Source organism: Lepisosteus platostomus, chromosome 9 (genome assembly GCF_059453375.1).
Source record: "Lepisosteus platostomus isolate fLepPlt1 chromosome 9, fLepPlt1.hap1, whole genome shotgun sequence".
In the NCBI taxonomy this organism is placed as follows: Eukaryota; Metazoa; Chordata; class Actinopteri; order Semionotiformes; family Lepisosteidae; genus Lepisosteus; species Lepisosteus platostomus.
The window spans coordinates 62,259,322-62,286,436 of NC_142619.1; the positions used below are offsets into that span (position 1 = coordinate 62,259,322).

A 27,115-nucleotide genomic window follows, 5' to 3' on the forward strand; every position below is an offset into this window, starting at 1 on the left:
GGGCTGTAAAGTTAAATGGACTGGCCTTGTTTCGAAAGCTCCAGAGACCTTCTTAGCCCCTCCAAATCTTTAAACTCTTGAAAAGTTGTGAAGTTAAAGGCTGCAAAACCTGCACAACAGAATTTCAGTATTATCTTTCTCAGATTATGGGGCGTTAAATTACTCCAAGGCTATTTGTGGCCTGTCGAATTGACTTCCTGTACGCAGCTTGAGTGTGGACTAGGGGCTTTTGAGTCTCTGCTCTGCCCAGGGCTGCTGGTTCGAGCTCACAATGGGCCACTAGGCAACTGATGCTAAAATTCCCCTCTAGGCAGAGAGCACAGAGCTTCTAGATAGACTGTATGGGCTGATGGGGCTGGGAAGTCATTGAGTTGGCATGCACTTGAACCCGTGCTGCTGGTGAAGTGGCTGAGCAGTGTGGACAGGCAGAGCTGGGCTGTGCCCCTCCTCCAGTGCACCACAAGCGGCGGTGGCCTTTTCCTCGGCCTCTGGAGCTGCTCCATGGCTGTGGTGCTCGGCAGCCATTGGAGTTCGAGACTGGGTCATTGCTAATTTTAAATCCCATAAAGGAAATTTCCATTTGTGAAGGTTTATAGTTTATATATATGTGAGATGATGCCTTTAGGCTTTGGAATGAATAATGTGAAAGTTATAAAACTGCTAACCAGATTTTTTTTTTCCCCTCCCAGATCACACTTTTGAGTCTGGAATGTAAATGAATAATCAGAATCTTTATGTCACATGTCGTTCTGGTCTCTCCTCAGCCTCTTCTCTGTCTTTGTAATTCTCATCGTTTCATTTCCCCTCCAGCAGCAAGCCGGTTCCATTGACAATATTGCGGACACTTCTCTCAGGCTTGTAAACCCTAAGAAGTGCCAATCACCAGTGTTGCTGCCGTTTCCCTGAAGGGAATTGATAATGCCTAGCACTAGAAAGCAGACGGAGCCTTTGAAGGGTAAAGACAGCATTCCTGGAAAAAATGGAATCACAAGCACACGCCAACTAAAACAACAACCTCCAATATGTTCTGGAAAAAAAAGTACTGTGCTTTTTTTAAGACATCATTCTGACTCCAAAACAGAGGCCTGGAGTGAAAATGTAATCAAATCTTTTATGGAAAACGCAGTCAGCACTTTAATTTCTCACAGTTCGTTGTTTACAACAGATGGTATGACCACTGACAAGACAGGAAGTGAAAAGTCAGTTTTTTCAGGCCCATCAGAATTTTGACATGTGCCTCACGAATCCGAAGCAAGTGTTTTAACTTAAATCACACCCTCTGCCACCAGTGCCACTGTGTTAAGGATCAAAAGTCATTTTGTAGTTATTAGCTCCCCTTAACCATATTTTTTAGCTATTCACAACCTATTTATTTAGATAGATAATACTTTATTAATCCCGTAGGAAAATTGATGAAGGGTATCAATGTAGGTAGGGTATTTGTGTAGTTTCATTTTTTCCAGATTGGTATCTTTCCAATTCTTGTGAAGCCTTTTCTGTCTGCAATTCTCATTTTTTTAGTTTCTTTTAGTCCCAACCTGCTGACCACAGTTGTAGTTTTTAGAGGTGGGTCTAGGTGGCTTTTGTGTAATCATGCTCACATCTCTAGTCACCTAGCACATCCTTGTTGTGTGAAGCAGTGCCGTCCGGTAACATAACTACTCACACTTCTATCAACAAATTGCAGTTTAACAAATCTTGATTTGCGATTAAATTAATAAAATCCAGACAGGTTTTAGTTTGCTCAAGAAGAGAAAAAAGTAATAATCTTGTGAAACAGTAGGCTTTTCAGATCGATTAGCTGCTAGCAACCAAAGAGACTCGTGGGCAGATTATCCTCTCTTTTGTGAACTTTTTTATGTTCTCCTTGTAAAGTAGTAGGCTTAATACCAGCATGTGTTTGAAGCTCATTACTGTAATTTAGCAGAAATTAAAGAGGTTAATGTTTTTGAAAATTGTATTAACTGGCACTAAAAAAACAGCCTTTGAAAACAGCCATTGAAGAGCAAGACTTACATTCTTTGAAAAACTGAAAATACAAGATGAGAAGATACAAAAATTAAAGTTTTTATGTCCTTTGTTAAATTGGCTGGTTCTTCACACTTTAAAGACAGAGTAAATCAATTGCCCTGTAGATTACATTTAATGTTGACAAGTGCAGAATGTTACCTGCAGTCAAAAAAAGAAAAGAAATACTGTAAGGGCACAGCCAGTTCAAGTAAGCCGGCAGCCCTGTCTGGACCAGATTACCCACAAACCTCTGAGGCATGAGCTGCTGCTGCCCCCAGTCACCTGACCCGTTGTGGGAAAGCAACTGTGGGTCAGATGAGTGATACAAAGTCGGGAAGCGAAGGCTTCTGTCAGATGGTCAGTCTGCCACAGTCTTCTGCAGCGCACCCTCACCAGAGAGATGGGAGGAGGAAGCGAGAGATCTTTGAGAGGTTTGAGATGTTTGGAAGTGCTTGGTTGTGAAGAGTCTCCGAGAGAGTCTTTGTTTGGAAGAAGTTTGAGAAGTCTCCTGGTGGGACTGTAGTTCTGAGAAACAGTTTGGAGTTTGGAGACAGGCAGCTTTGTTTGTTTTGAGGCCAATAAACAGCTTAGCTGCCCACAATACAACACGCAGGGATCTAACTACATCTAGTCAGGAGCTCAGAACACCGTCAGGCTTTTTGTTTAATTTATCGCTTTGGCTTGTTTGGTGATTGTTTCTTCCTGCTGCGTAAAATGAAATGAGAGCAGTGTGTTTTTAACCTTGCAGCTGTGTACATGTGTGACTGTTGTCCTGGACCTGATAATTTTTTAAGGCCCTGTTAAGACACGCCCCATGGGATGGTGTCACAATACATAATGCAAGAGGCTACTTATCAAAAAAGAGTTATAAGATGAGATCACTTTATTGACCATATAGAATTTCTTGCATTAGGAATATGTCTTTTCGCAGACCCCAGCTTGCTCTCCATGAGACACAGAGACAGGGAGAGAAGCTGGGGGTCAGAGTGCAGGGTCAGCCATTCACATGGCACCCCTGGAGCAGTTGGGGTTAAGGGCCTTGCTCAGGGGCCCAACAGAGTAGGATTCCTCTGCCGGCTGCGGGAAACGAACCACCAACCTTCCAGCCACAGGCGCAGATCCTGAGCTTCAGTGCCACCACTCCGCCCAAGTTAGTTGTTTATGTGGACTATGGGGAAGCAATAAAAGATGAATGGAATGCTAGGTTATATAGCTGAAAGGGATGTTATTTTAAATTGTACAGTGGAATACTTGGGCCTCATTTAGAGTATTGTGTTCACTTGTGGTCACCACATTACACGAAAAATAGTGCTGCTCTGGAATTAGTCCAGTGGACAGCAACCAGACACATTCCTGGGCTTCAGGCAATGAACTACACTGACAGGCTGAAGGAACTGTATCGTTTTAACCAGTTCAGAAGGCATGTTCTCCAGGTGGTCACATGGGCATGTCCATGTGTTCCAGGTTCCTCTCACAGCCCAAGGACATGCTGTCTAGGAAACCCGGTGTCTCTAAACTGCCCCTGTGTCCTTGTGTCTTCTCTCTGTGATGACCTGGTTTCCCATCCAGTGCAGTCCAGCCCTGTGCTTGAGGTTGCGGTGGCCTCACCAGGGATCCCTGGTAATGTGATCCATGGCCACACACCTGGCTGGCTGAACACTGTTTGCAGTGAGAATGCTGATTCCTCATCACCATGCACTGTCCTGTGGGAGCATTGCTAATCATCAACTCACTTCACGTGTCATGATATGTCATTTAAGCCTTGAGAAAATGATCTGAGAAGATGAGAAGCCATAAACCATGCCATGCTCGTAAAGTAACAAGTTAAGGTTTATTCCAGGCTGAAAAGAGAAGAAAAGAAACCTGCTTCAGGTGCGAGGCTCCACGGGCGAAACGTGTTTCTTTTCTTCTCTTGTGAGCAAACTGAGCTACTGTACGTTCTGTGACGCTGCTGTTGTCAGTAGCTCCCGATTAAACAGATAAAGGGCTGTGCTAAGTAAGTGTTAATGTCAGTGATCAACCATCGCCCTGATCACCCGGGGCTGTTGTACAGTGATGTCAGAAGGCAGCTGCCTTCTGGGTTTCCAAGGCGTCTTTGAGGAGTAAACCAGCGAATGAAACACAAAATATAACAACATCCAAGTGGTTTGCATAATACCAGTTTAATAATCGATCCAAGGAGCTTATCCAGCTGTTTCTTGAAAGATGCCAGGGTGTCAGCTTCAACTGCATGGTGGCTTAGCTTGTTCCACACCTCCACAACCCCTCTTGTAAAGAATTGACTCCTGTTTTAGATGTAGTTTCCACTTATGCCCTTTGGTTTGTGTCCCGTTGTTCATGATGAAGAATTCCGTTGGGATCACTTTGTCGGTGTCACTGTCAGTGCCCTTGATGATTTTGATTTCTAGTCTTTTCTGTTCAAGACTCACTTTTGGAAAAGCTGAGTGCTAAAGATTATTTACATTTTATACAAATTGGATGGACCCATGGCAATGTTAAGTAATTTCTGTTTTCCCAGAGGAAAAAAAATATGGAAGAATTGTGCTTATATGTTATTCTAATAAAAACAGACCTGGAAGTCATAATCATTTTTATTAATAATTTAATTATAAAGGTAATCTTGTGGGGTACTTGAATTACATGGATACTTGCAGTTCTTCATGATAAATTAGATGAATTAATAAAGACAAAGGCACCACCTTCAGCATAGCCACTCGATTCCCTAGCCTGGCAGGATAGCAGCCTACCCCTAACCCTTCACCCTTGACCATTGACCCTTGACTCTTGACCCCTGACCAGCAACCTGTGCCCTGGGGTGGTCTGGGCTTCCTGGTAGTAAATTGCCCTTGTTATTGCTGCACTTGCTGGCCAGCGCTATTCCTACAACACCCGAAGCCCTGCTCTGTGTCCGGAGTCCGCGCTGTTCACTGTTGTATTGCCTACGAGGGTTTTACAGGATCAGAATCCCCGCCTTTTCGCTCTAAATCTCTCATTTCACAAAGTGGTCGGTTCTCTTGTTTTCTGTAAAGGATTCAGTCCTTCAGACCCAAAGAAAACAAACAGGTACACAAGTTATTCACACATTTAGTGCCATTTATAAAGGATTTATAAGTGAGATATATAAAGTATAAACAGAGTGACATAAATTGTAACAAGCCTTCAGTGTAGGTAGATAAATCCTAGTACAGTACAAACCCTAATAATGATCACAGTCTGAACCATACCCTTATTTAGGATTAGGGGTATGTAATTGTTACAAGAATTGTTGATAACATCGTTAATAACCTGTTAATAGATTGTATATAAACACTTTTAATAAATGCCTAAACCAAAGTGATTCAGCCAAATCATTCTTGGCTAAAAAAGTCATTATCTAATTATTAATTGGGAATAGCTTTCTGTGTTGTGCATTGTTACACAACATTTTACTGTAGGAATGTCACATAGCTTGCTGATATAAGGCATGAGGTCACTGACAGTCATCGCAGCCACCTGAGGCCACTAACACAAAAGCATACTGCATGTGGCTTAAACTAACATGTTTAGATTCGATTAAGCTGTGCATTAATGTGTCTCTGTATGACAAATTTCACGGAAGAAGTATTAGTTGGGTCCCGATGTCCTTATTATTTGATGGCTTTTAATGGTTTTGTGCCTTTTGCATGTGGAGTTCAGCTCTGAATGATTTATGAACACACAAACGTGTCTCTCTCCAGTGGAAAGTTATGAGGTTGCCTAGTGATGAATACATCAGCTCAACCCCAGCTTCGCTTTAGTTCAGACTCTATCAGCATGTGTTTCTATTATTATCATCACATGATATCTGTATGTATGTTGTCAGGCCAAGGGGAAGGAGGCAGAGAAGAGGAAGAATGAATTAGAAGAAGTTTGCAGTTACTCGCATCCGTTGTCCTAGAATCCATTTTTTCTGCAGTGTGAGAGGCATTAATTGACAGGATCCACCAAAATATCCAGCACAGAAAAAAAAGATTCTTCTGAATCCTTTAAAATAAGAATGTAGATGATAAAGTGAAATCACTTGTAAATCCCCCAACAGGAGCAACTGTAGAGGTTAATGCTTTTAACAGAAGATCTTTAAGTGCAGAGCTAGAAAATACCCACAGACAAATCTGGGGATACAAAATGATATTACTGTATATACTGTACATGGGTGTCCACAATGTGTGGCAAAGGGCAACACCAGAGCAGTAGAGCATTAAATCACAGTGTTGAAATGACCTGAATGACAGACTTACCAATAAGTGAACACCAGAGGTATTGTTTTCGTAATAATGCTGTAGAATATGCATGGGCATTTTAACTTCTACCTGCATACTCTTCATGAACATACTGTAGCTCCTGGCTGCAGGCCTGCTGGAAGTACTTTGCTTACTGGAATCCAAACTGATTACATTTTCTAGTTTCACTGCACTGTCATGACAACTTGAGAGTGCCAGAAATGATTTCAATCCTTTTAAGACAACTTTCCATACAAACTATATCATTTTTTTCTTCCAAGACTTCCCACATTCTTGAAAGTTTTATTTAAAGGATTGCAGTGTGAGCAGCAACTGTTATTGTTATGGAACATAAGGTCTTTTGTACCTAACAGAATGCGAAATGTGTCGTTTTCTTTATTCTTAAGTTCAGAGCCAGAAAAGATCTCAAGACAAGAATGTGGGAACTGAGATGTTTTCACTAATCAATTATTAAAGGGCAAGCAGTTGTCTTTGATGGCAGGGACATTGTGAAACTCAAATAATTGTAGAAAAAACTTTTGTTGTATCAGGATTGTTAGTAAAGTTTCCAGGGACATCATTAAAACATATTTAGAGGAATAGTTTTGTACAGGCAGACAAAACTTGAGCAGCCCATTGTTTCATATTGGTATATACTCTGTCTAGTAAGAACCTAGTCTGTAAATCCAATATTGTTTTGATGCACTTTCATCTTGTAGTGATTTCCACAACTGATACATGTATGTCTTAAACCTACAAAAAAATGTAAAGATTAAAACAATTTTATTAAAACTGTAAAATAGGACTTAACGGTCTCCTGTCTGGATTTGGAGGGAGTCAGGTGATACAGGGGCAAGCAGAGATTCTCATCTATAATCTTCTTTATAGCATTAATGCTTTATCGTTTTAGTGGTCGTCTTTTCCTTTAATGGCACAACATGGGACTTACAGTAAGGCAGTGTAGTACAAATCTATCTTCTTAAAAACTCAAAGAATTAACTAAAATGTAAATACGTTATTGCATACACCAGTAGAATGTTACTGTAATGAATAAGCATGTGCCAGATCTATCTGGTTCCTTTCATATTTCATTAAATTCTCAGCAAGACAATCAAGAAGCATTAACAGAAATTTATGCTGGCTGCATCATTTTTATCTGTTGTGTTTGCAATAATTCCTAATATATTTGTTAAGTCTCTCTTTAATATTTATGTTTTTTCTGGTGTTACAGACATTTGTTATTTGAGTATAATTTTGAATTAATGATCATTTAATTAACTGCATATGTACTTTGTTCTGTTATTGAAGGATTTACTGAAGTGGAAGAAATGTGATTAGGAGAAATTACTTATGTAGTTCCACCAGAGTTGAGTGGCTGAGAACCTAATGTCTCTGAGTGTAGCTGTGGTGGTTGTGGTGAGTCACTGCAGCTCTCAGGCTTCTTCATTTGCCCCAATACTACTGGAGCCCACTCCATGGATTGTACAACTGGATACTTTTAAACCCAACAAGTACCTGGGTACCAAATCATACAGGTCTTTTTCTTAAAATTGAACTCTATGTAACCCTATGACAGAAGAAGAATGAGCACCTGGTTATGCACCAGATCACTGAGAGTTGTGGTTTGAGATTCAGCCTCAAACTGAGGGGACTTACAGAGACGCTGAAGTCAAGTGCACCCACTTTGATTTCAGCAGCTGTCATCGAGTGGCTTCCCCGAGTGTGGTCCCTGAGTGACCTCCCCGAGTGTGGTCCCTGAGTGACCTCCCTGGGTATGGTCCCTGAGTGACCTCCCTGAGTATGGTCACTGAGTGACCTCCCTGAGTATGGTCACTGAGTGACCTCCCTGAGTATGGTCACTGAATGACCTCCCTGAGTATGGTCACTGAGTGACATTCGGGGTATGGCCTTCCTGAGTATGGTCACTGAGTGACCTCCCTGGGTATGGGAATTGAGTGACCTCCCTGGGTATGGTCCCTGAGTGACCTCCCTGGGTATGGGCATTGAGTGACCTCCCTGAAAATGGGCACTGTGACCTCCTTGAGTATGGTCACTGAGTGACCTCCCTGGGTATGGCCTGAGTGACCCTGAGTGTGGTCACTGAGTGACCTCCCTGAATATGGTCACTGAGTGACCTTCCTGGGTATGGTCACTGAGCGACCCTGAGTGTGGGCACTGAGTGACCTCTCTGGGTATGGTCACTGAGTGACCTCCCTGGGTATGGGAACTGAGTGACCTCCCTGGGTATGGGCACTGAGTGACCTCTCTGAGTATGGGCACTGAGTGATCTCCAAAGATATGGGCGTGGGTGTGGGTATGTGCACCTCATCATTAAACATTTTTGACCTCATTGCAATAAAAGACGTATGAAACAAGGGTTATCTGGAATGTTGATCAATTAGAAAAATGTGTTCTAATTTTGATTTTCAGGTTCCAAGGAGATTCGATGGAACTGTACCTTACATGGATTTCCTGGGTAGATACTGCAGACCCTGGACTGTGAACAGCAGGTATGTCGCTGGTAGGCACGGCTTATAAACTGACAAGAGGTTATCTTTCATTTAGACTGGTTAGTAATTCCCACATTATCATTCCTATATACTCGTGAAGACATTGAAAACGATTATTTTTCTGAGCAAAGATCTTACATTTTAATTTGACATTAACATCAATCAAACATGATATCAAATAAAAATGCTAGCTGTTACTGTACAGAAGGTACTCGTTTTACCTAGAACAAGAGTCCCGTGGTGTTTGTTAATGAGTGAGAAATATTTTTCCTATTCACGGTGATGTTGAATTCTGCCTGAATCTTGAGGCCCGTGACTAATGTTGGAGACGGCAGCTGGCCGTGAACGTGCCCTTCCCTGAGCTGGTGGCAGGAGTGCCAGGGGAGTCTGCGTATTCTAATCGACATGGCGGTTCTGTGGAATCGCCTGAGTGCTTTGTTTCTCCCGTTTTAACAAAACAAGGCAGTGCTATAGTTTTATATAGTTTATATAGTTTGCCAAGACGCACGTTCAACACAAACAATGCGCAAAAGGAAAAGTTTCGTATTGAATAACTGAATGGGAAACCCAGGCAGACAGCATCTTGCCTGCTTTTGCAAAGGAAGGCTGGCCTTATTTTGCAGTGAGGCGAGAGACACCCCTGGCCACTCCTTCTTCAGCTGTGTCCTTCTGTTGTAAGAGATGTCTGTTAGCAAGGTGACTTTCTGAAAATCCGTGGTTTCAGAATGTGGGACAGCTGCAGTTTCCACTCGGGCTGACAGTGAAGCTGATAAAGTCCCCAGGACTGTGCACACACAAGGCTGATGTCTCCTGCTTTTCCCCAGGTGCAGTTCGAGCAGAGCTAACCGGTCTTTGACTCTTGTGGAGTTACAGCGTCGGCTCAAAGATAAGGTTAGGAAGTGTTTTTACATTCTGTGATCCATTGGAAACAAACATACCATTAACAACGTTACAACGTAGAAAGAACAATGTCAGTTTAACAATGTAATCATTATTCCAACACTCTATTATTAAGAAACATCATAAACATGTGTTTGTGAATCTGGTGACCTGTCTTGCAAATTCATACAGAATTTATGATTTATTATCTACTCAGTGTTAATAATTTCAGAGCTGCCTAGATGTGCAGCTTTGCAGCACATTTGCTACAAATATCATTATAATAACTCTCCTTCTGTTTTCAAATCTTTAGGTCCCAAGAGACTTAAACGTATTTCTTTTCAATTTTCATGTAAAAGCTACATATAACTTTGGGCACTGTGATGGGGCTCAGTGAATATTAAGTAGCAGTACCAAGCCCCATGTGTCTATATATAGGTTCACAGTTGTTATTCTGTATGTAAGTAAGCTTGACATGAAACAGTTGAATTTGTTAAATGAAACTAGAGGATGATGTAATACCCCGGAGAAGTACTATTCAGAGATTTTGTAATTAATAAAAGTCTTACAGATTAATATTTATACAGGTACAAAACACAGGGATACAAACTACCTAATTTATTTGGCTATATACCTCTTAATTAATTACTGGTGCTCAAGGTGTGGCACCCTTGCTGGGACTGGAGCTCTTTTTAATGAGCAGAGCCTGAGGTGTGAAACCTGCTCCTGTCGTCCCTGGGCCCCCCGTCAACAAGCCCAGCCGCTGAGGAGGGATTGTAGCAGGTGCAGCAGGAAGAGGCCTGCATGTTGACAGAGTAGAGAAGTGGTTAAGATACAGACTCTGAGTCCCTTTTACCGCCATGACTCCAGAACAACAGCAACAGCAACAGCAACAGCAACAGCAACAGCAACAGCAACAGCAACAGCAACAACAACAACAACAACAACAACAGCTTCTAGCATTATTTTGCTCTTCTCATTCCAAATGATGCCAAGGCATTTTATATATATAATCCATTATACACCAACAGCCCCACTACATGGTAGATCAGGGGAAGTAGTGGGAGGCTGCCTCACCAATGTAATTAAGGGGGAACTTTAATGAAGACAGATTATACAAGACCGGAGTGGAGTTCAGCCAGGATGCTAAGGTTAATACCCCTAGTCTTACGAACAGTGCTCTGGGATCATTAATGGCCCAATAGTCAGGAGTTGGTTTAACAGAAAGATGGCAGCTCATCCCGTGCAGAGGCTCCTGTCTCACTGTAAAGGATGTCCTGGGCTGACCTAAATTTGTGGATCTTGGAAGGCCAACAGCATTTTGCGAAGACAAATCTAACACATCTGCTGCAATCAAACTGAATCAGCCATTTCCTATTGTCTACAGCAATAACAGCCATAAACTAGGCCTTAAGAACTACTGTTATTTGTAATGACATTTGTTTACTTAGGAGCTGTGTAATAATAAAATGATGTGACTGTTAGTGATATGTGCTTTTTACAGTTTTGAAAAAGCACTACTTTTTATCAAACCAGAGTCAGATTGAAAAACTTTCACTTACTGACAGTGTTGATCAGAAACTGCTTCTCCTGCGACTGAATAGAAATCTGTGGCGCTGTAGAAGGCGGCTTGGTTGTTTTCTCTGAAATAATTGAGGTGTGTTCCACTGTGTTCCACGCTTAGCAACCATTCCCATGAGGATAGAAGTGAGCGTCCCGGCCTGCCGTGCAGGAGGCCCGGGTTCGAATCCCTCACGGAGAGGCCGATGGCTTGAGGGCGGTGTGGCATCTGGTGGTGGGCGGTAAAAGACCAGCACTGGCTTCTCCTGCCGCTCTCAGAGGTCACACGTGCAGCCTGCACGAGAGGGCAGAGTCGCTCGTGAAGACGAGCCGCCGGCAGGTGGGCGGGACACAGGAGTCTGTCAACACTTCCTCATTCTCCCCTGTGTGCGGCTGCAGGCTTCATAGCCATGAACTACGGAGGCTGTAACAAAAAAGTAATTGGTGATTCCAAAACCCCAGGCATGCAACAGCTTTAGCAGGTTCGTGTTTGTTATAAAAGATACCTGTCAGCATCAGACATTTAAGGGAGAAATTCAGAAAAGATGTAAAGGGAAGGTGGCAGTGTAAGATGGCAATCCATGGGATAGAAATGCTTTAATATCACATAGGCATGAGGTTATTAAACAACCGGCCTCACTGATGTGAAGCCCAAACATCTTTTATAAGGTCAAGGAAGTATGTAGAGCAGGTCAACTCAGGGGAGTTGGACCCTTGCTGTCAAGGCTATCAGCAAGCACCAGAGATCACTGGGAGTGTGGTGGTCAGCTCACTAGGGCCCATGTCCAGCGGTGAGACCCATGTTAACATCATACCCCGGAAGGGGCAGGTTCCAGCACACTCCCTGAGGGCCTTGAGCTACATTACAAGCAGCCTGCTCTGGGGAGAGAGTAGGGCTGTCTGAGCGAAGGAGACTTCGTGGGGAGGTGTCTATGTGTGTCTCGTGAGGAGACACTCATAATGGTAACCAGTTAAACTCCCAGGTTAGGAGTGAGCAGGCTGGGAGTAGGGGGACCTCTAGACATAGGTCATCAAGATCAGGGGAGGCTCGTACCGGAGTAGCAGCCTTGGTAGTTTCTGTGTCGGCTCACCGATAAAATGAAGAGGGGTGTAGAGTGAGACTGGCCGAATGGAATCGACCGGGACAAAATACTTGCCAGCACTACTTGAAACACAGGGACCCGCTTGGATACAATAAGGTTACAACGGTGTTAATGTGGCAGACTTCCCCCACGCTCCGCTACCATGAAAAGGGATCTGTTTAATCTGGTGAAGCAGTGGGATAGCGCCCCTACCGGTAGCTATGTGTGCTGCTTGAAAAACTTGGAATGTCATGCCCACTTATGTAGGAAATCCCATTTAAATTGTACAGCAAGGCGAGTGACTGTAACTCATGTCACGAGGGGAAGTGAGGACTGAACACAAGAGCAGGATAAGGTGTGAGTAGCAACCTAAAACATCCTTAGAAAGAAACTAAAAGCTGCTTTACCTGACACTTCACTGAGCGCAAGTGGGCTGAGCGGTGTCACTGTGGCTCAGGATCTGCGCCTGTGGCTGGAAGGTTGCTGGTTCAAATCCCGTGGCCAGCAGAGGAATCCTACTCCGTTGGGGCCCTGAGCAAGGCCCTTCACCCCAGCTGCTCCAGGGGTGCTGTATAAATGGCTGACCCTGCGCTCTGACCCCCAGCTTCTCTCCCTGTCTGTGTGTCTCAGGGAGAGCAAGCTGGGGTCTGCGAAAAGACAAATTCCTCATGCAAGAAATTGTATCTGACCAATAAAGTGATCTTCTCATCTTCAAAATAGAAGAGATGACCTCTGATTGGGAAATTGCTTGCTCTTCTAGACTCAGTTTGGGAAGGAAGGGAATGTGCAGTATGTGATTTGTCTGTCAGGAAGGAGGAGGTCACATTGCAGAGAAACAGGTTATCTGTTAGTCAGGTAGTAGCCTGGAAATCTGGCTGAGTTGCTCAGGGCTTCCCCATACACTAGTGATGTCGAGGGGCAGCGCCAGAGATCCGAAAGGCAAGTTGTTTAATAACCTCATGCTGATGTGATATTCACGCATTCCTGCTTACCTCTGGAGTGTCTCACCAGCTCCATCTGGTGGCTTTCTGTAACTGACACTCCAGACCCGTTGCCCTCTTACAGGCAGGCAAACCACTGTTTACTTCAAGCCCTGATGAATTTACATTATGGTAAAGGAATTTGCTATGTATGCTAGGTTCCATCGCAAGTATGAAGACATTAGTCCACCTTAAATCTAATGGACGAATGAGCAGCTGAATACTTTGACTGACATGAATTTAAGGTGGTCAAAAGGAGGCCTTGTAGACGTGAATGGGCTCTAACAGGCCTGATCCCTGTGTCACCGTGTGATTAATGACTTATCAGTTGTTTAATGGGTAAGATTTTTCTTAACCCTTTAATTGTCACTCATGGAGATACCACTTAGACATTCCATCCTGGTCAAGAAGATGTAATATTTTTCAAAAATAAAAATTGTCAAGGTGATCTTCAACATTACCATCTAAAACTGAGTTTCTTACATTTGAGCTAGGAGGGCCGAATTAACGAATGGCCTCCTCTCATCTTTCTTAGAAATAAACTAAAAGCTGCTATAGCTGACACTTCACTGAGCGCAAGTGGGCGGAGCGGTGTCACTGTGGCTCAGGATCTGCGCCTGTGGCTGGAAGGTTGCCAGTTCAAATCCTGAGGCCGGCACAGGAATCCTACTCCACTGGGGCCCTGAGCAAGGCCCTTCACCCCAACTGCTCCAGGGGTGCTGTATAAAGGGCTGACCCTGCGCTCTGACCCCCAGCTTCTCTCTCTGTCTGTGTGTCTCATGGAGAGCAAGCTGGGGTCTGTGAAAAGACAAATTCCTAATGCAAGAAATTGTATATGGCCAATAAAGTGATCTCTCTCTCTCTTAAAGTGAGAAATTTGTTTTCAAATGGTGAACGTTTGATAGCCAATGGAATGGACAGACAAAGGGTTAATCAGAATGATTACAGAGACATTTGGGAGTAAATATAAATCAGCTGTAGTTTTAGTAGTTTTTTGAGGTTTTCAGCACAAACAATGGGAGTCCCCCTTTTTAGTTTTAAAAATGGTTCATAAGTTAGGTATTCCAGAAAAGAGAGATTTCTTATAGTATTTGCAAACAAGCAAATGTCTCTCAGAAGTGTGAGTTAAAGGAAAAATATACTCAGATTTGAGAATAAATATTCTCAGATTTCAATGTTTTTCCTTTTATCGCGTACCAGTTTTTAGTTAAAAAAAATGAAGTGACAGAGGAAGGCTTCCACTCAAACACTCCTGTCTCCTGGTGGGATAGGAATGCTGGAGGGGAGCACTAGTTGATGTTTGGGAAGGAATGAGGTCAAATAAGATTCCATATTTCTTTTCTTCTTACTTATTACTGTGTTTGGACAATTGCTTCATTTTTTAATTCTTCCATTTTTTGGGTTCTTTAGCGCCTTTAAAATGACTGCGCCTGTTCATATGAGTGGATAATGGAAGCTGTGAAGTTGTTTGATGGCTTTCCTTATTGCTTGTTATTCTCATAAACAGCGCATTCTATCTTCATTTGCACATAACCTGTAGGTATGTATTGTGCTTGAGCTCATCACCTTGTTCTTCCGATGTGTAGTTACATAGTTGAGAAATCAACAAGCCGTCAGCACGGACTGTAAAATATTTTAATTAATTGCTGACTTTATTTGGAAATGAGTGGGGAGCTGCGTCAGTGTGGTTTGGCTACAAAGGAACAAGCGGAGGTTAACTCCACACTGAAAAGGAGAAAGAAGAGACACAGTGTTTCGGTTGTTAAGCTTTCTTTAGGCTGTTGACAGCTGAAAAACTCTGTGTTTCTCCTTTCTATTTCACAGCGGTCATTTGGCCCGCTTGTTCCTATATTTGGAAACTAAATTTGCAAAATAAAAACATGTGCAGATGTTAATTGCAATATACTGGATCTGGTTCTGTTTCTGCTTTTAACTAGATTGCTGGTTAATTGTTAATTAATTGTCAGTGCTGTTAATTGATAAAATCTTTGTGGAAATTCCTGTTTTACACAAAGGAATACGATTAATAAACATATAGAGCACTTGTTTCAGACTGTAGATTCCTTCTGACATTGCTAAGCAGCCAATCTGCATTCTCCAATGAGAAAACAACAATGAAATGAAAAAGCTTTTTATTTTATTTTATTTTTGAAATCCTGTCGTAGTGCGATTGCTTTCTGCTGATTTCCAGTCCGTGTCATGGTGGATTTGTTTGTAGCGAGCTGTGTGATTATGTACCCAAAACGCAGACACACCGTGTTTGGATTATCTACCCCCTTTCACGGCACTGGCCCTGACTCTGCTGTCTTCAGCTTGTGATTCAGCGTGACGGCAGTGGTTTGCTCGTGGAGTGTGGTGCACACCGGATGGGAGGGAGAGGAGTGACACTCTCTAGGCCGCCTCTCCTGATTGTTTACAAGATGCTTTAGCGGTTTGCCTTAGAGAGCAGAAAATTGATCACACTTGATAGCATCATAAATAACGCCGGAGATAAAAAAGACCTTGATGTCTGAAATAGGCTGTTGCGGCGACCAGTCGCGGCCGTGCACTGATAAAATGTTTATCTATTGACAGGCAAGATGCAAGAAAAAAACCCTTAATGCTCCTGTATTTTTGTCAGTCCAGAAAGACCAGTTTACAGCGGCGTGCTTTTCACTTTTCCACACGGTCCTAGAGAGTTTCTTGGCTTTGGATCACGCTGATAGCCGTTCGCCCTACAGCTCTTTGTGTGGGTTTTGAATATCGAATGATTTTTATTTAATTATCCTTAACTCCAGACTTTAATCCTTAACATATAATATTATGGTAAACAAACTCCAGTGTATTATTAATTAATAGCTGGAAGGGTAACTAAACAGAGCCCAGAACTGCTCTGTGCCAGGCATGGTGCCAGGCCTGTAGCCCTGCCAGCTTCTGCAGCTGCTGAATGGGAAACTGGCATCATCAGAGTGAAGAATTACATTAGGAGAAGAGCAAGAATGCGTGGAGAGTGAACAGAGATAAGATTTAGCAGATGAGATTAGATAGTGGTGTTTCAGCTCATTAATTGTCTAAGATATCCTTGCCGCTTTGTTATTCTAATATATTTTTAATTAGTGCTTCCAGAACCTTGGTGGAAGAATGCAGGTATGGCTTATAAAAGTGCCGTGATATGGCCTTTCTCAATTAAACCATTTCGAAGGCAGTGTGGTTTTTCAAGAAAACGACTTTCCGTGGTGTTTTAAATTTGTTATGTGTGAAAGTAGCAGAATGTCTTATTTAAAATGCAGAACAACAATCCTTTGGCAAGAACATTGAGAAAAGTTACAGATGAGAAGAGGCCGTCATCTGGCCCATCAAGCTCTTTTGGCTGCAAGTGAAGAGCCTTCCTAAGGTGTTTCATTTTGTGAAATTATAAAATGATGCATGCTCATTTTTAAACTAAACGTATTACATTAAACTTTAATGTTCAAACTCCAGACTTCTAAGGGTAATGTAAGTTACAGTAAATGTCCACAGAAGCTAAAGAGAAAAGACTGAAATATGTTGATTGCATAAGTATTCAGATTTGTGAACTCAATATTTGGTGGGAGCATTTCGGGCAGAAATTATAGCCTCAAGTCTTTTTGGGACTCTACCAACTTTGCCCACTAGCCTGGTGCAAGTTATTATCCTTTATAGAACTTGATTCCTGAAATGTTTGGTAAACTTCTTGTTCCGCATGGTTGAATCTTTGCTTGAAATTCTCTGCCTGACTGAGGAACCTACAGAGACAGGTGTAGTAATTCTGACATTAAAAAAACACTATTATTGCAAACACACTGAGGCCACCCAGGTAATTGTGATCTCAGTAAGGTAATTTTGTGCACTTAAATTAATTTAGGTTTGTCACACCAAAGTATAAACAAATATTTATGTTATCTGGAATTCCCATTTTTCTCTCATATTAAATATCTATTCACGTTTCTCTTGTTAACATTGAATGTGTGGAGTTGGTTGCATGGTTCACAATTACCAGTTGCTAAGTGTCATGACTATAAACTTTAAAGCAGCAGAATCTACAATCCAGAACCTAAACACCTTTGCAACACAATTTTATCCACTCTCATTCTCCAGATTAAAGATGCAGAATGTCACAGTATTGCTGAAGCTGTCCAATGCTGTTTTTAATACTGAGTGATGTGGTTATCTGTACTTCTTAAGTAGTTTGAATGTGCTGTTAAAAAAGGAACGGATGCAGATTTAGGCGAACAAGACGTTTTGAAAAGCAGGAGAACTTGCATCTGTTCCAGGCAAAAGCAAAATACAGTACATTTTCAGCGTGTCTGCTTTAATTACCACATTTATAGCCCTGTGTCTTAATGCAAATAGTGTGATATTTTACAAATCTTTTATAAAAAGAGGCTTCTGACTCAGTCCCTCAGTAGCGGAAGTTCACCCTTCATGAAGTTGCCTCTGGGTTGATGATGGGCTGCGATGGTAGATGGCGATAGACTGTAAAAGCTGATAAAGTAATCTCTTATTCATGTCATGGAATGTGTAGGAAAGCATTGCACTCTAGCAGAAGACCCTGGCAGCGTTTCCAACAATCCTGCACGCAAAGGAAAATCTTTTAAACAGTGTAAGAAAGTCATTCCCCTGAGTGGTGCATGGTACTTAGTATATTCAGTGTGTGTGTTCTTTTCCTGTTCGGTGTCCTGGGGCCTCGACAGCAGTGTGTATGCTGATTTTTAATGGGCTGTGCATGCTTGCAGTGTCTGTCTTCGCCCCTCTGCAGAAATCGAGGGACTGCTCTGCAAATATCTCTGCACCTCTTGAGTTTCATACCACAGCTCTGTGCTAAAGTCCCTTTATTATCAGTGATGTGTCAAGTGAAGATTTATTTCTTGTAGGGCCCTGGTGTGCAGTTGTTACATGCTTTTCACATTTGAAAACATATTTTTGCATGTTTATATACAGTATATGAAATGCCATACATGCACTTACAATGGAGCGGAGCGGTGTCACTGTGGCTCAGGATCAGCGCCTGTGGCTGGAAGGTTGACGGTTCAAATCCCGTGGCTGGCAGAGGAATCCTACTCCGTTGGGCCCCTGAGCAAGGCCCTTAACCCCAACTTCTCCAGGGGGCGCCGTATAAACGGCTGACCCTGCGCTCTGACCCCCAGCTTCTCTCCCTGTCTGTGTGTCTCATGGAGAGCAAGCTGGGGTCTGCGAAGAGACAAATTCCTAATACAAGAAATTGTATAGGGCCAATAAAGTGATCTGATCTCAATGAACAAGCTTGACAGAGGGTAAGACAAACATTACATAGCATGAAAAACAAAGACTGAAACACACCAGTGCCTGGCTGACTGCTCTGATGTTTTATTTATTCATTTTTGGATTTTACTTTACCTCCTTAGGTTGGTACCAATTTAAGAAACATCACAAGGGCCTTTCGACTCTTTGACTACAACCAGGATGGCCTGATCCAGCACCACGAGCTCAGGCGAGTTCTGGAGAGCTACTGCTTCCCGATGAGCGACAAGGAGTTTGGCCGGTAAGCGTGACTAGTGGGTGAGAGGAACTGTTTAGTCTTTCATGGTCACAACACTGTTTAGAAGCTCTTTTAGACCTTTAGCAATAACTTCTTAAGATCTGATTGTTATCGGCGTCGGGAGGTTTGTTGCCACACTTGGCTCTGTGCTCTTGGTATTTTTAGTCTCACAGCTATGGGCACTTCAGCCCATGTGGTGGTTAATCTTTGGAGTTAATTAACAGATTGTGGGAATGTGGGATGGGCTAGATTGGCAGGAGGTGAAGAGGGCAGTTTGTCCAAGTGTTTGCTTTGTCTTTTTAATCTGGCTGCATGGAAGCGTGGCCTGTACCGTGCTGAGAGATGGAGTGACACTTCTTTCGATCTTACTGCCAGGTTGCTTTTCAATCAGTGCCGGGTACATCTGGAGGCGAGAGACTGAAGGGCCTCTCTGTGTTCGAAAGTTAGCTCATGTGTATGCAGGATCAGGGTTTGTGCTACAAGTATATGCAGTAAATACCGTTTAGACTTTTCACAAACCGATGCCGTACAGACCTTCTTCTCATTGGAACCTAAGAAAGGTTATATATTCATGTGTACTGAATATTAATACGAAAATATGTCGTGGCTGCTAACTGCTGTCTTTATAATAGCAAAAAGGTGGAATGAGAGTAGTTAATAGACAGTTCCTTCTCCTGTACTGATATGATTAGAAGACGAGCTGGTCAATATTCATATCCATAATTCAATAAGAAGTAAGTGTACAGGTGTTGGAGGGACATCCTCTCTTCCTTACCGTTGACGTGTTGGAGATGTTATTTGCCACCGCGCTCATTTCCTGGGAGTTGTCCCCACAGGGCAGAAACAAAGCTGGAACTGTGCAGAACCTAGAATCTTTCCCTTCCTGGAAAATAACATAACATGACAACATAATCGGTGCTAACCAGGCTACTGCTGTGGCGCCTTGATGCTGTGATTTTTAATGTTCCAGAAAGTACACGCGTTCAGAAAGGACCTGTTAATTCAGTGCTGGTGGTAAGAGCTGAGGATTGCTAGGACCTCATGTTCGGTGCTGCTGCCCTCCCCGTCTCTGCTGTAGGACATGGCCGAACCGCAGCTCAGCCTGCCTCCTGTCCTCTGAAACGAGTTTCTGTGTTCGAAAACATTGCAGCGACTTGTTGCCATTTTGTGTCTTCCCAAGGCTTTGGTCCCATTATAGCCAGAATAACTCGGGGACGCTGTCCTACAAGGAGTTCCTGGAGAAGCTCAGCCTCGGCGCTGGGGACAGCAGACAGCCCGTGCCTGAGAGCACTCAGCTAGGTAAGCAAATCAACATTAAAAATCACCGTTAACAAGATGGAAAAGACCAACTTTGATTCTTCCTGGCTTGAAGGGGTGGGTTTTGTGGGCAGCAGTGTTGAAGGCTCTGAACCCACAGCAGGAAGGTCGTGGGCTCAGATCCTGGCTGGAAGGCCTCAGCCCCAAGGCTCTTCACTCGGATGGCTCCAGGAAGAAGCCCTGCTGAATGCAGTGGGTCACTGTGTGCGCAGCTCGTCAGTGTAATGAAATTGAGTTCCCTTTTTCTGGCAGTGATGCAGCTGAAATCATCTGAAATCACCTAAGCAGATTCCACGTTTAATCAATGCCTGTTCAGTCCAATGAGCTGACCAAGCTTTTATCCCTTTTAATTTCACGTTGAAACTAAAACTCAGCCGCTGCAAATCTCTCTTATTTTTGTTCACAGAAAATGAAACAAAAGGCGTTCATTTCTTATGGGTTAGTTTAATTCTTAAGGACTCTCTTTCACCAAACAGCACATCTTATAAATAAGAATAAATTAGAAACATAATTGGATGTTTTCTCAGTTAATTACTCACACAGATTACATACACCTCCTCCTCACACCTGTTGTATACTAGGCTGGTTTATTCACCAGCCCTGGGGTCAGTTCCAGTTTTACAAACTCCAGTTCCCTCCTCCCAACTGGACGCCTTGTTACAGCAAGAAAAGACATTTCTTTTTTGCGTCCAATGGCAGTGGAACTGTTCTGAAGAGGGTAATGGACTGACCACTGACCACAACCGATTTCACCAGCTGTAACACAGGAGCTTTCTCACATTACCGCCTCTCCGTGCGTGAGAGGGCAGAGCACGCGGTGGGGGGGAGTGGTCGATCCTGTTGTCCTGCTACGGTGTGGACCTGTTAGGGGAAATCTTACCACTGCATTGAATGCTGTTTGCAGTTCTGAACTGGGAAGCTGTTCATCGAGATCAGGAGAACCAACTTCGAAACTCCACAAAGATGACCCAGTGCCAAAATCCCCCCTGTGAAGGACTGACATTTGACGACGTTCGGACGAGCTTCTGGAACAAAGTGAGTTTCTGTGACTTCTGTGTATATATACAGTACCAGTGTGCAAGTTCTCCTTGGTTGTACCATACTTGTGCATGCACTTTGTTCCCCCACGGTTGTTGTACTGTCCTAGCCACGCTTTAAAGCGTTTCTATCATGACCTCCCTCGTTAATTTTACAGTTCAGTCTCCGTACCCTAACTGGGGCTCGCTGTGGTATAGTTTTCTACTGGACTTGCTGTATGATTGGCTGAAGTCACACGCGGCACCACTGCGTCATCCGAGTGCAGCAAACAAACAAAACCTGGAACACCTCCAGCGCCGACATTCCAGAAAGAGACGCTAATCGGTGAAAGATATGCATTTGACAGAGAACAGTTTTAATTAAAATGTTTTGCCCAGAAAATAGTCTCCTGAGCAGTCTTGTTAATTACAGCTAATTTCTGCTAAGGTAGCTAACAAAGCACCTCCAAACGGTAGGCCGTCATTGCCATGGCAACAGCAGAGCGTTCGAGCCCTTGCGTCACGTGACCCTCGGCGCTGCTCCTGGTGGGCGCAGGATGGTGTCTCTCTCCCGTGCGCCTCAGGACACTTGTTTGTTAGCTGCTCACTGTTCTTGCCCTGCTCTCAATGGGGCCTAGTTCACAGTTTTGCCAAAGCCCCATTTCTGTTTCATAATACACTGTGACACGAGCTGTATTAGAAAGGTGATAATACAGTGACACAATTCTGTTCGAGTGCTTTTCAGGAAACTCAGTTTGTTCTACAACAGAGTAAGAGTAAAACACAAAACAGAAGTAAAAAGAAGGAAAGGTAATTGGTGAATGAGTAATTGGTAAATCAGTTTTAGTTAAAAACCAGACATTTTAAATGTCAAGAGTGGCAGAGTCTGTAACTGGAATGAGTTCCTCAGACTTGTTGCTGTACATGAGAAGCTTTGTCCCCACTGTGTGGAGGCTGGTCTTGGACAGAGAGAGGAGACTCTGTCCCACTGTGTGAGTCTGGTCTTGGACAGAGAGAGGAGACTGTGTCCCACTGTGTGGAGTAGAGAGAGGAGACTCTGTCCCACTGGTCTTAGTCCCACTGGAGCCTGGTCTTAGAAAGAATGATAAATTCTGAATCAGAAGATCTCAGATTAAGTGCTGGATTGAGCCAGTGCAGTGCATGGATTAGTGGACTAGTGGACACATGAGCCACACAAAGCCACAGACTAAGAGAAAAGTGACCAATTGTCTTTTTTTCTGTTTGTGTAAGAATCTAATGGTCTAATGAATGGGAGTGTAAGACACAGCAACACAATTGCAAGTTTGTCCTGCACAACAGCCCTTGTTCACAGCCCCAGAACCTAACAGCAGCAGCATTTTGTGCAGGCAGGAGGGTCTTCTTACTGTCCCGTGGCGCTGAGCTTGCCAGTCCCGATGGGCATGTTGAGGGTGATGGGTGACCGGGTCCAAGGCCCGGTCAAGCTTTCCCCACGTTGAATTGCACACTAATTTCAAACGGAATAACCTGGGACAATGTGTGCTTATCTCCTGGGACAATGTGTGCTTATCTAACAGATGCAGTTAAACCATGAGAATGTGAGAAGAGCCTTGCATGCCTGTGATGTGACTCAGAGGGGCTTTGTGTCCATGGAGGACCTGAAGTCTGCTCTCAGTAACTTTCTCTTTCCCATGAGTGATGCCACCTTTCAGGAGCTCATGACTCAGTAAGAGGCACTAACAGTCTTTTCAGGCGATGGCGTTTAATCACATTTGGTTTTAATTTATTTTCCTTATTTCACCATGTGTAGCATGTGTCATGTAATAAAAAGTTCTGTTTTTCCATGAATCAGCTATGGGTTCAGAGCCACGGACCAAATTGCATGGGAAGAGTTCTTGGCTCGCTTCAAAGACCCTGTGGCCAATGCAAATGGACAGACTTTGCCAATAATAACAAATCACAGGTGAGAGTGGTGGAAAATCCAGTTTATCTCCCTGTCCCATAATGAATCATGTGTTACGGTCTATGTGTAAAATAATAATATTGCACCATAACCCACAATGTCCCAGACTGTCTCCTACCCTAATGTGGATGAATGTTAATTCTCAGATACATTAAAACATACATGTCACTGGTCAAAGTTAGCTACAGTACATGTATGATAGGCTAGTGGAAATATATTTTGCCTTCATATGAGTAAAAGGGTGGAATGAAAAGTCGAAACACCCATAAGCGTGTTCATCACTCTGCCAGTCTGTTTGTCTGCTCAGCCAGTCTGCCTTCTGATTTTCTGACAATTTGTCAAAATGTATAGGGAAAATTAAGACTGTTATTAATCAACCCATTAATGTTATTATCATTATAAAAAGATGTTTTGTATTCAGGGTGGAGGTGGTGTGCCCAGTTCAGACAGATGCTCAGCTAAGTGGATGATTAATTGCTTGTTCATTTAGGGTGAATCCGGTCCTGGGAGCAGGTGAGGAGCTCAGCTTGAGAGAGATCCTGCAGAAATTGCAGCATCACGTGCAGGAAGCTTTCCCCTCACTGAAAAAAGCCTTTCTGTTGTTTGATGAGGTAGGAAGTCAGATTTGTGATAAAATATTCCCTTTTTCCACTAATTTCCAGCTATGCTTTCATTTCAAGGAAAGAATGCACATCAAATAAGGACACATGTATTATGTAAAAACATGAATAGTAATGTAATTTTTAGAAATACATCCTAGATCTTTCAGAACAGTTTTCAAGGGTTCTGTGTGGATTGTGACTGAAGCTACAGTACATACTGTAGATAAAGTATTTGTTAAAAGGCTCTATGACACTAAGTGGATTGCTGTTTGTATTTCACGAATCATTACAAACACATGCACATTAGTGAAGTCTATCTGATGTTCTCAAGATAATTTTCAGCATGACCATTTTATAAAGTTTTGGACCTGCATGCTAGTTTTCAGCAGGACCAGGTTTCTGGTTGAGGTTAGGGCTGGGGTGAAGGTTAGTGCAGATTCACCTGCTCATTTATTATAATTATGAACCATCCTAGTGAAACAAAGGAAAACATGTTCAGGGGGCACCATTATATTTTCACGCAAAATGTGGAAACGCCAGCTCTTTATCAGGTCTGTGATGTGGACAATGACAGCCATGCACTTTGATTCTCACCTCATTGTTTTTCAGAACACTGTAAAAGATTGCTGACTTACCAGGTGTTGTAAAAATTCCCAGAATTGAGCAGTGTTCATTTTTAATGTCAAATTCTTTATTTCCCATGTGGCTGCATGTTTTGAGTGTGTACATGTCTTACAGAGTCGGGTTGGGAAGATCGCTCGCAGAGAGATGCGTCGGATTGTGGAGAGTCTGACACTCAGGATGACCAACCAGCAGTTTAAAGAGCTCATGGTTTTGCTGGACCCTGAGCACACTGGCTTTGTTAGCTACCATCGCTTTCTGGAGTTGTTTGAGGTGAAAGAGAAATGGGTAAGATTGCAGCTCATTTTCCAAGAGGAAGAGGTTTATCTCCATTGACATGTTCAATCTACGTTAAAAAAATCTAGGTCACAGGCAGCGGCATCACCTCAAGCTATGACTCTCTTTCAAGATGTGTGTTATCCCCTGTAGACTGAACTCTACCTTTCTGTCTGTTTCCAGGAGGGATACAAGTGTCTGAGTGGGGACACGGAGACACACCAGGGCGAAAAGGAACCTCCTCTGGACCAGACATGGGACACTGTGAGTTCTCACAGGGGGCTGGGCCACTAGGAAAGCTAAAGTTTCACGAGGGGAATTCTATATTTGCTGGACGCTGGTCACATTGCCTGTGAAGGCTTTGCAAAATACTACAGCTAACGTCTGTGGTTTGCAAATCCCGGCAGTTTGCAGGTTTCATCCACATCCTGCTTAGTTCAATACTGGATCCTGATGAGCAGCAGGCAGAGGGCACAAGGAGGGACACACACTGGCCAGGACGCCTGTCCGTCCCAGGACAGAAGACACACCATGTACACACCCAGTGACACAATTCAGAGACGCCGGTTAACACAGACAGCATGTCTTTGAACTGTGGGAGGGAACCAGAGTCCCTGGAGAGAACATTAAAAAAATCTTTTCATTTCCTTTCATTTGATTTTTTTGTAAAATGTGCATTTCATGTACTGTAAAGTGCTTTAAGGGGATTGCTTTTAAAGGTGTTTAAAGTTTTATGATGTTGTGTTTTGATAATTTGGTGAACTTTCAGGGCAATTAATTACTTTTAAAATCCTTATAAAATCCATTTTCTGTTATCCTCTAATGAGATTTAATTTCCACAATTAACATTTATAGCCGGATTTTTTCCTTTTTTTAATGTAACACATTTGACTTAATTTATTTGACAGCAGGTTTTAAAACAAAGTCATCAAAGTAAGAAACTTTAGTTTGGAAAGTAGTAATTGCTGTGAGGTCCTTTGTGTCAGTGGCTGTCTGGATGTTCTGCTGCTGTGTGTCCTATCGTTTGTGAGCAGACAGTGAGCTAATGCCTGAATTGTATCAGCCTCCCTTGTGTTCACTGACTGGGAAACTTTTCCAGGTTTAGACCTGTATGAAATCAAAAAGATCTGCCTGCAGTCTGCAAAGCAGAACGTCCCTCTGCTCAGTATCTCCCATCAAGTACTGGGTTTTGTACTCTCCAGTGGTAGGATTAGTTAATTTATTTTATTCAGGTTGGAACCTAGTGAGGTGGGCTCATTCTGAAAATATTTCAGTGTAGAGTAGTCTCCTCAAAAAATGTTTGTAAAAACATTTATCCACCAAACGTTGTGGTAGGGTGGGTGTGGATTCCTTTAGATTAGAGATGCTAACTGGACTTTCGCTGGGGTGACACAGTCCGTTCTGCACACAGGTGGAGGGGCTGTTACGGGATAAACTCTCCGCTCACTGGGACCGGGTCAGCGAGGCTCTCGAGTTCTACGACCCCAGCGACACAGGGAGTGTGACTCTGGAGGAGCTCCGGAAAGTCCTGCACACTTATGGGTTACCTGTGTCCGACAGCCACTTTCAAAAGTGAGTCACCCCTTCCTGTTCGTGAACACCGAACTGAAAACCATTCCCAGCACTGCTGCAGGACGAAAGGCCTTTGTTGTTCAATTCCTCCACCGGCACGACTTGCTCATTAAATATTGCATTTGCTCTTCCATCAGTCTCGCGGTAGACGTTTCGTCAGGTTCAGTAGCTGCATCACAGTTCATCAACATCCTGGAGAGGAGTACACAGCTGCCTGTTTCATTTGGCAGTGGTGCTGTATTAAAGCTAGATTAGATTGGAATGAAGAAGGGTGTAATGATTACAGAACATACAGTCTTCAAGACGGTAAGACAGGTTAAATAATAAGAAGGCTCTTACCTGTCTTCAAGAAATTTGTAAAAAGTATTTATTTTTGCCTTCATCAATAAAATAAAAGACCTAATATGTCTAATATCTTTATTTCTTTATCATCTTATTTCAGGTTATCTACAGAAAAAGCACTCTAGCTGTGTCACCCTTTAACCAGAATGTGGAATGGTACCACATGCTAGTAATGTGTATCTCCTGTTTAGATTCATGCTGGTCAAAGCAAAGCTGCTCCCCTTGAAAGGTTATGAAAGATAACTGAGTTAAGATCCATAAGTGTCTTGGATGGTGATTCTGGAAGCTTTTTAACGGAGGACATATCAAGTAAATTTCTGCATGTTTTGGATGATTCTGTGTTTTTCCAAAGGCTGTGTGATTCCTGCATGAGCTCTTCGTCCGGCGGAGTTCTCTACAGGTGTTTTCTGGAGAGTTTAGGAGTTCCTGCACAGCTTGGAGGCCCAGCTTCTGAAACATTTAGAAAAGCTGAGGCAAGAAAGAGTGCAAGCAGCTCAGAAAGGTAATGAAAAAAGAGCTGTGCATTGTACTTCTTTTTTTCCGAGATTAAAATCTGAGTTTTCATGTTCCCAGTTCTACAGCAAATCTTTCTTCAAACCGAAGAAAGATTTCAAACTGAATTGAGGGAAAAGCGGGCTCTTCAAACAGATCTG

At 43.0% G+C, this 27,115-nt stretch overlaps 1 protein-coding gene across 2 annotated transcripts in view; it reads left to right on the plus strand.

Annotated features, from left to right (window-relative positions):
* Window positions 1-27,115, plus strand: part of efcab6 (EF-hand calcium binding domain 6) — a 57,725-nt gene that overhangs the window by 4,875 nt on the left and 25,735 nt on the right. For both annotated transcript variants that reach the window (XM_088646094.1, XM_088646095.1), the window contains exons 4-15: window positions 8,679-8,758; window positions 9,583-9,649; window positions 18,641-18,777; window positions 19,955-20,073; window positions 20,996-21,126; window positions 22,664-22,812; window positions 22,939-23,049; window positions 23,540-23,660; window positions 24,390-24,560; window positions 24,732-24,812; window positions 25,960-26,120; window positions 26,815-26,964. In XM_088646094.1, coding sequence (XP_088502220.1) covers window positions 8,679-8,758; window positions 9,583-9,649; window positions 18,641-18,777; window positions 19,955-20,073; window positions 20,996-21,126; window positions 22,664-22,812; window positions 22,939-23,049; window positions 23,540-23,660; window positions 24,390-24,560; window positions 24,732-24,812; window positions 25,960-26,120; window positions 26,815-26,964 — 1,478 coding nt within the window. The remainder of the gene's footprint in view (window positions 1-8,678; window positions 8,759-9,582; window positions 9,650-18,640; window positions 18,778-19,954; window positions 20,074-20,995; window positions 21,127-22,663; window positions 22,813-22,938; window positions 23,050-23,539; window positions 23,661-24,389; window positions 24,561-24,731; window positions 24,813-25,959; window positions 26,121-26,814; window positions 26,965-27,115) is intronic.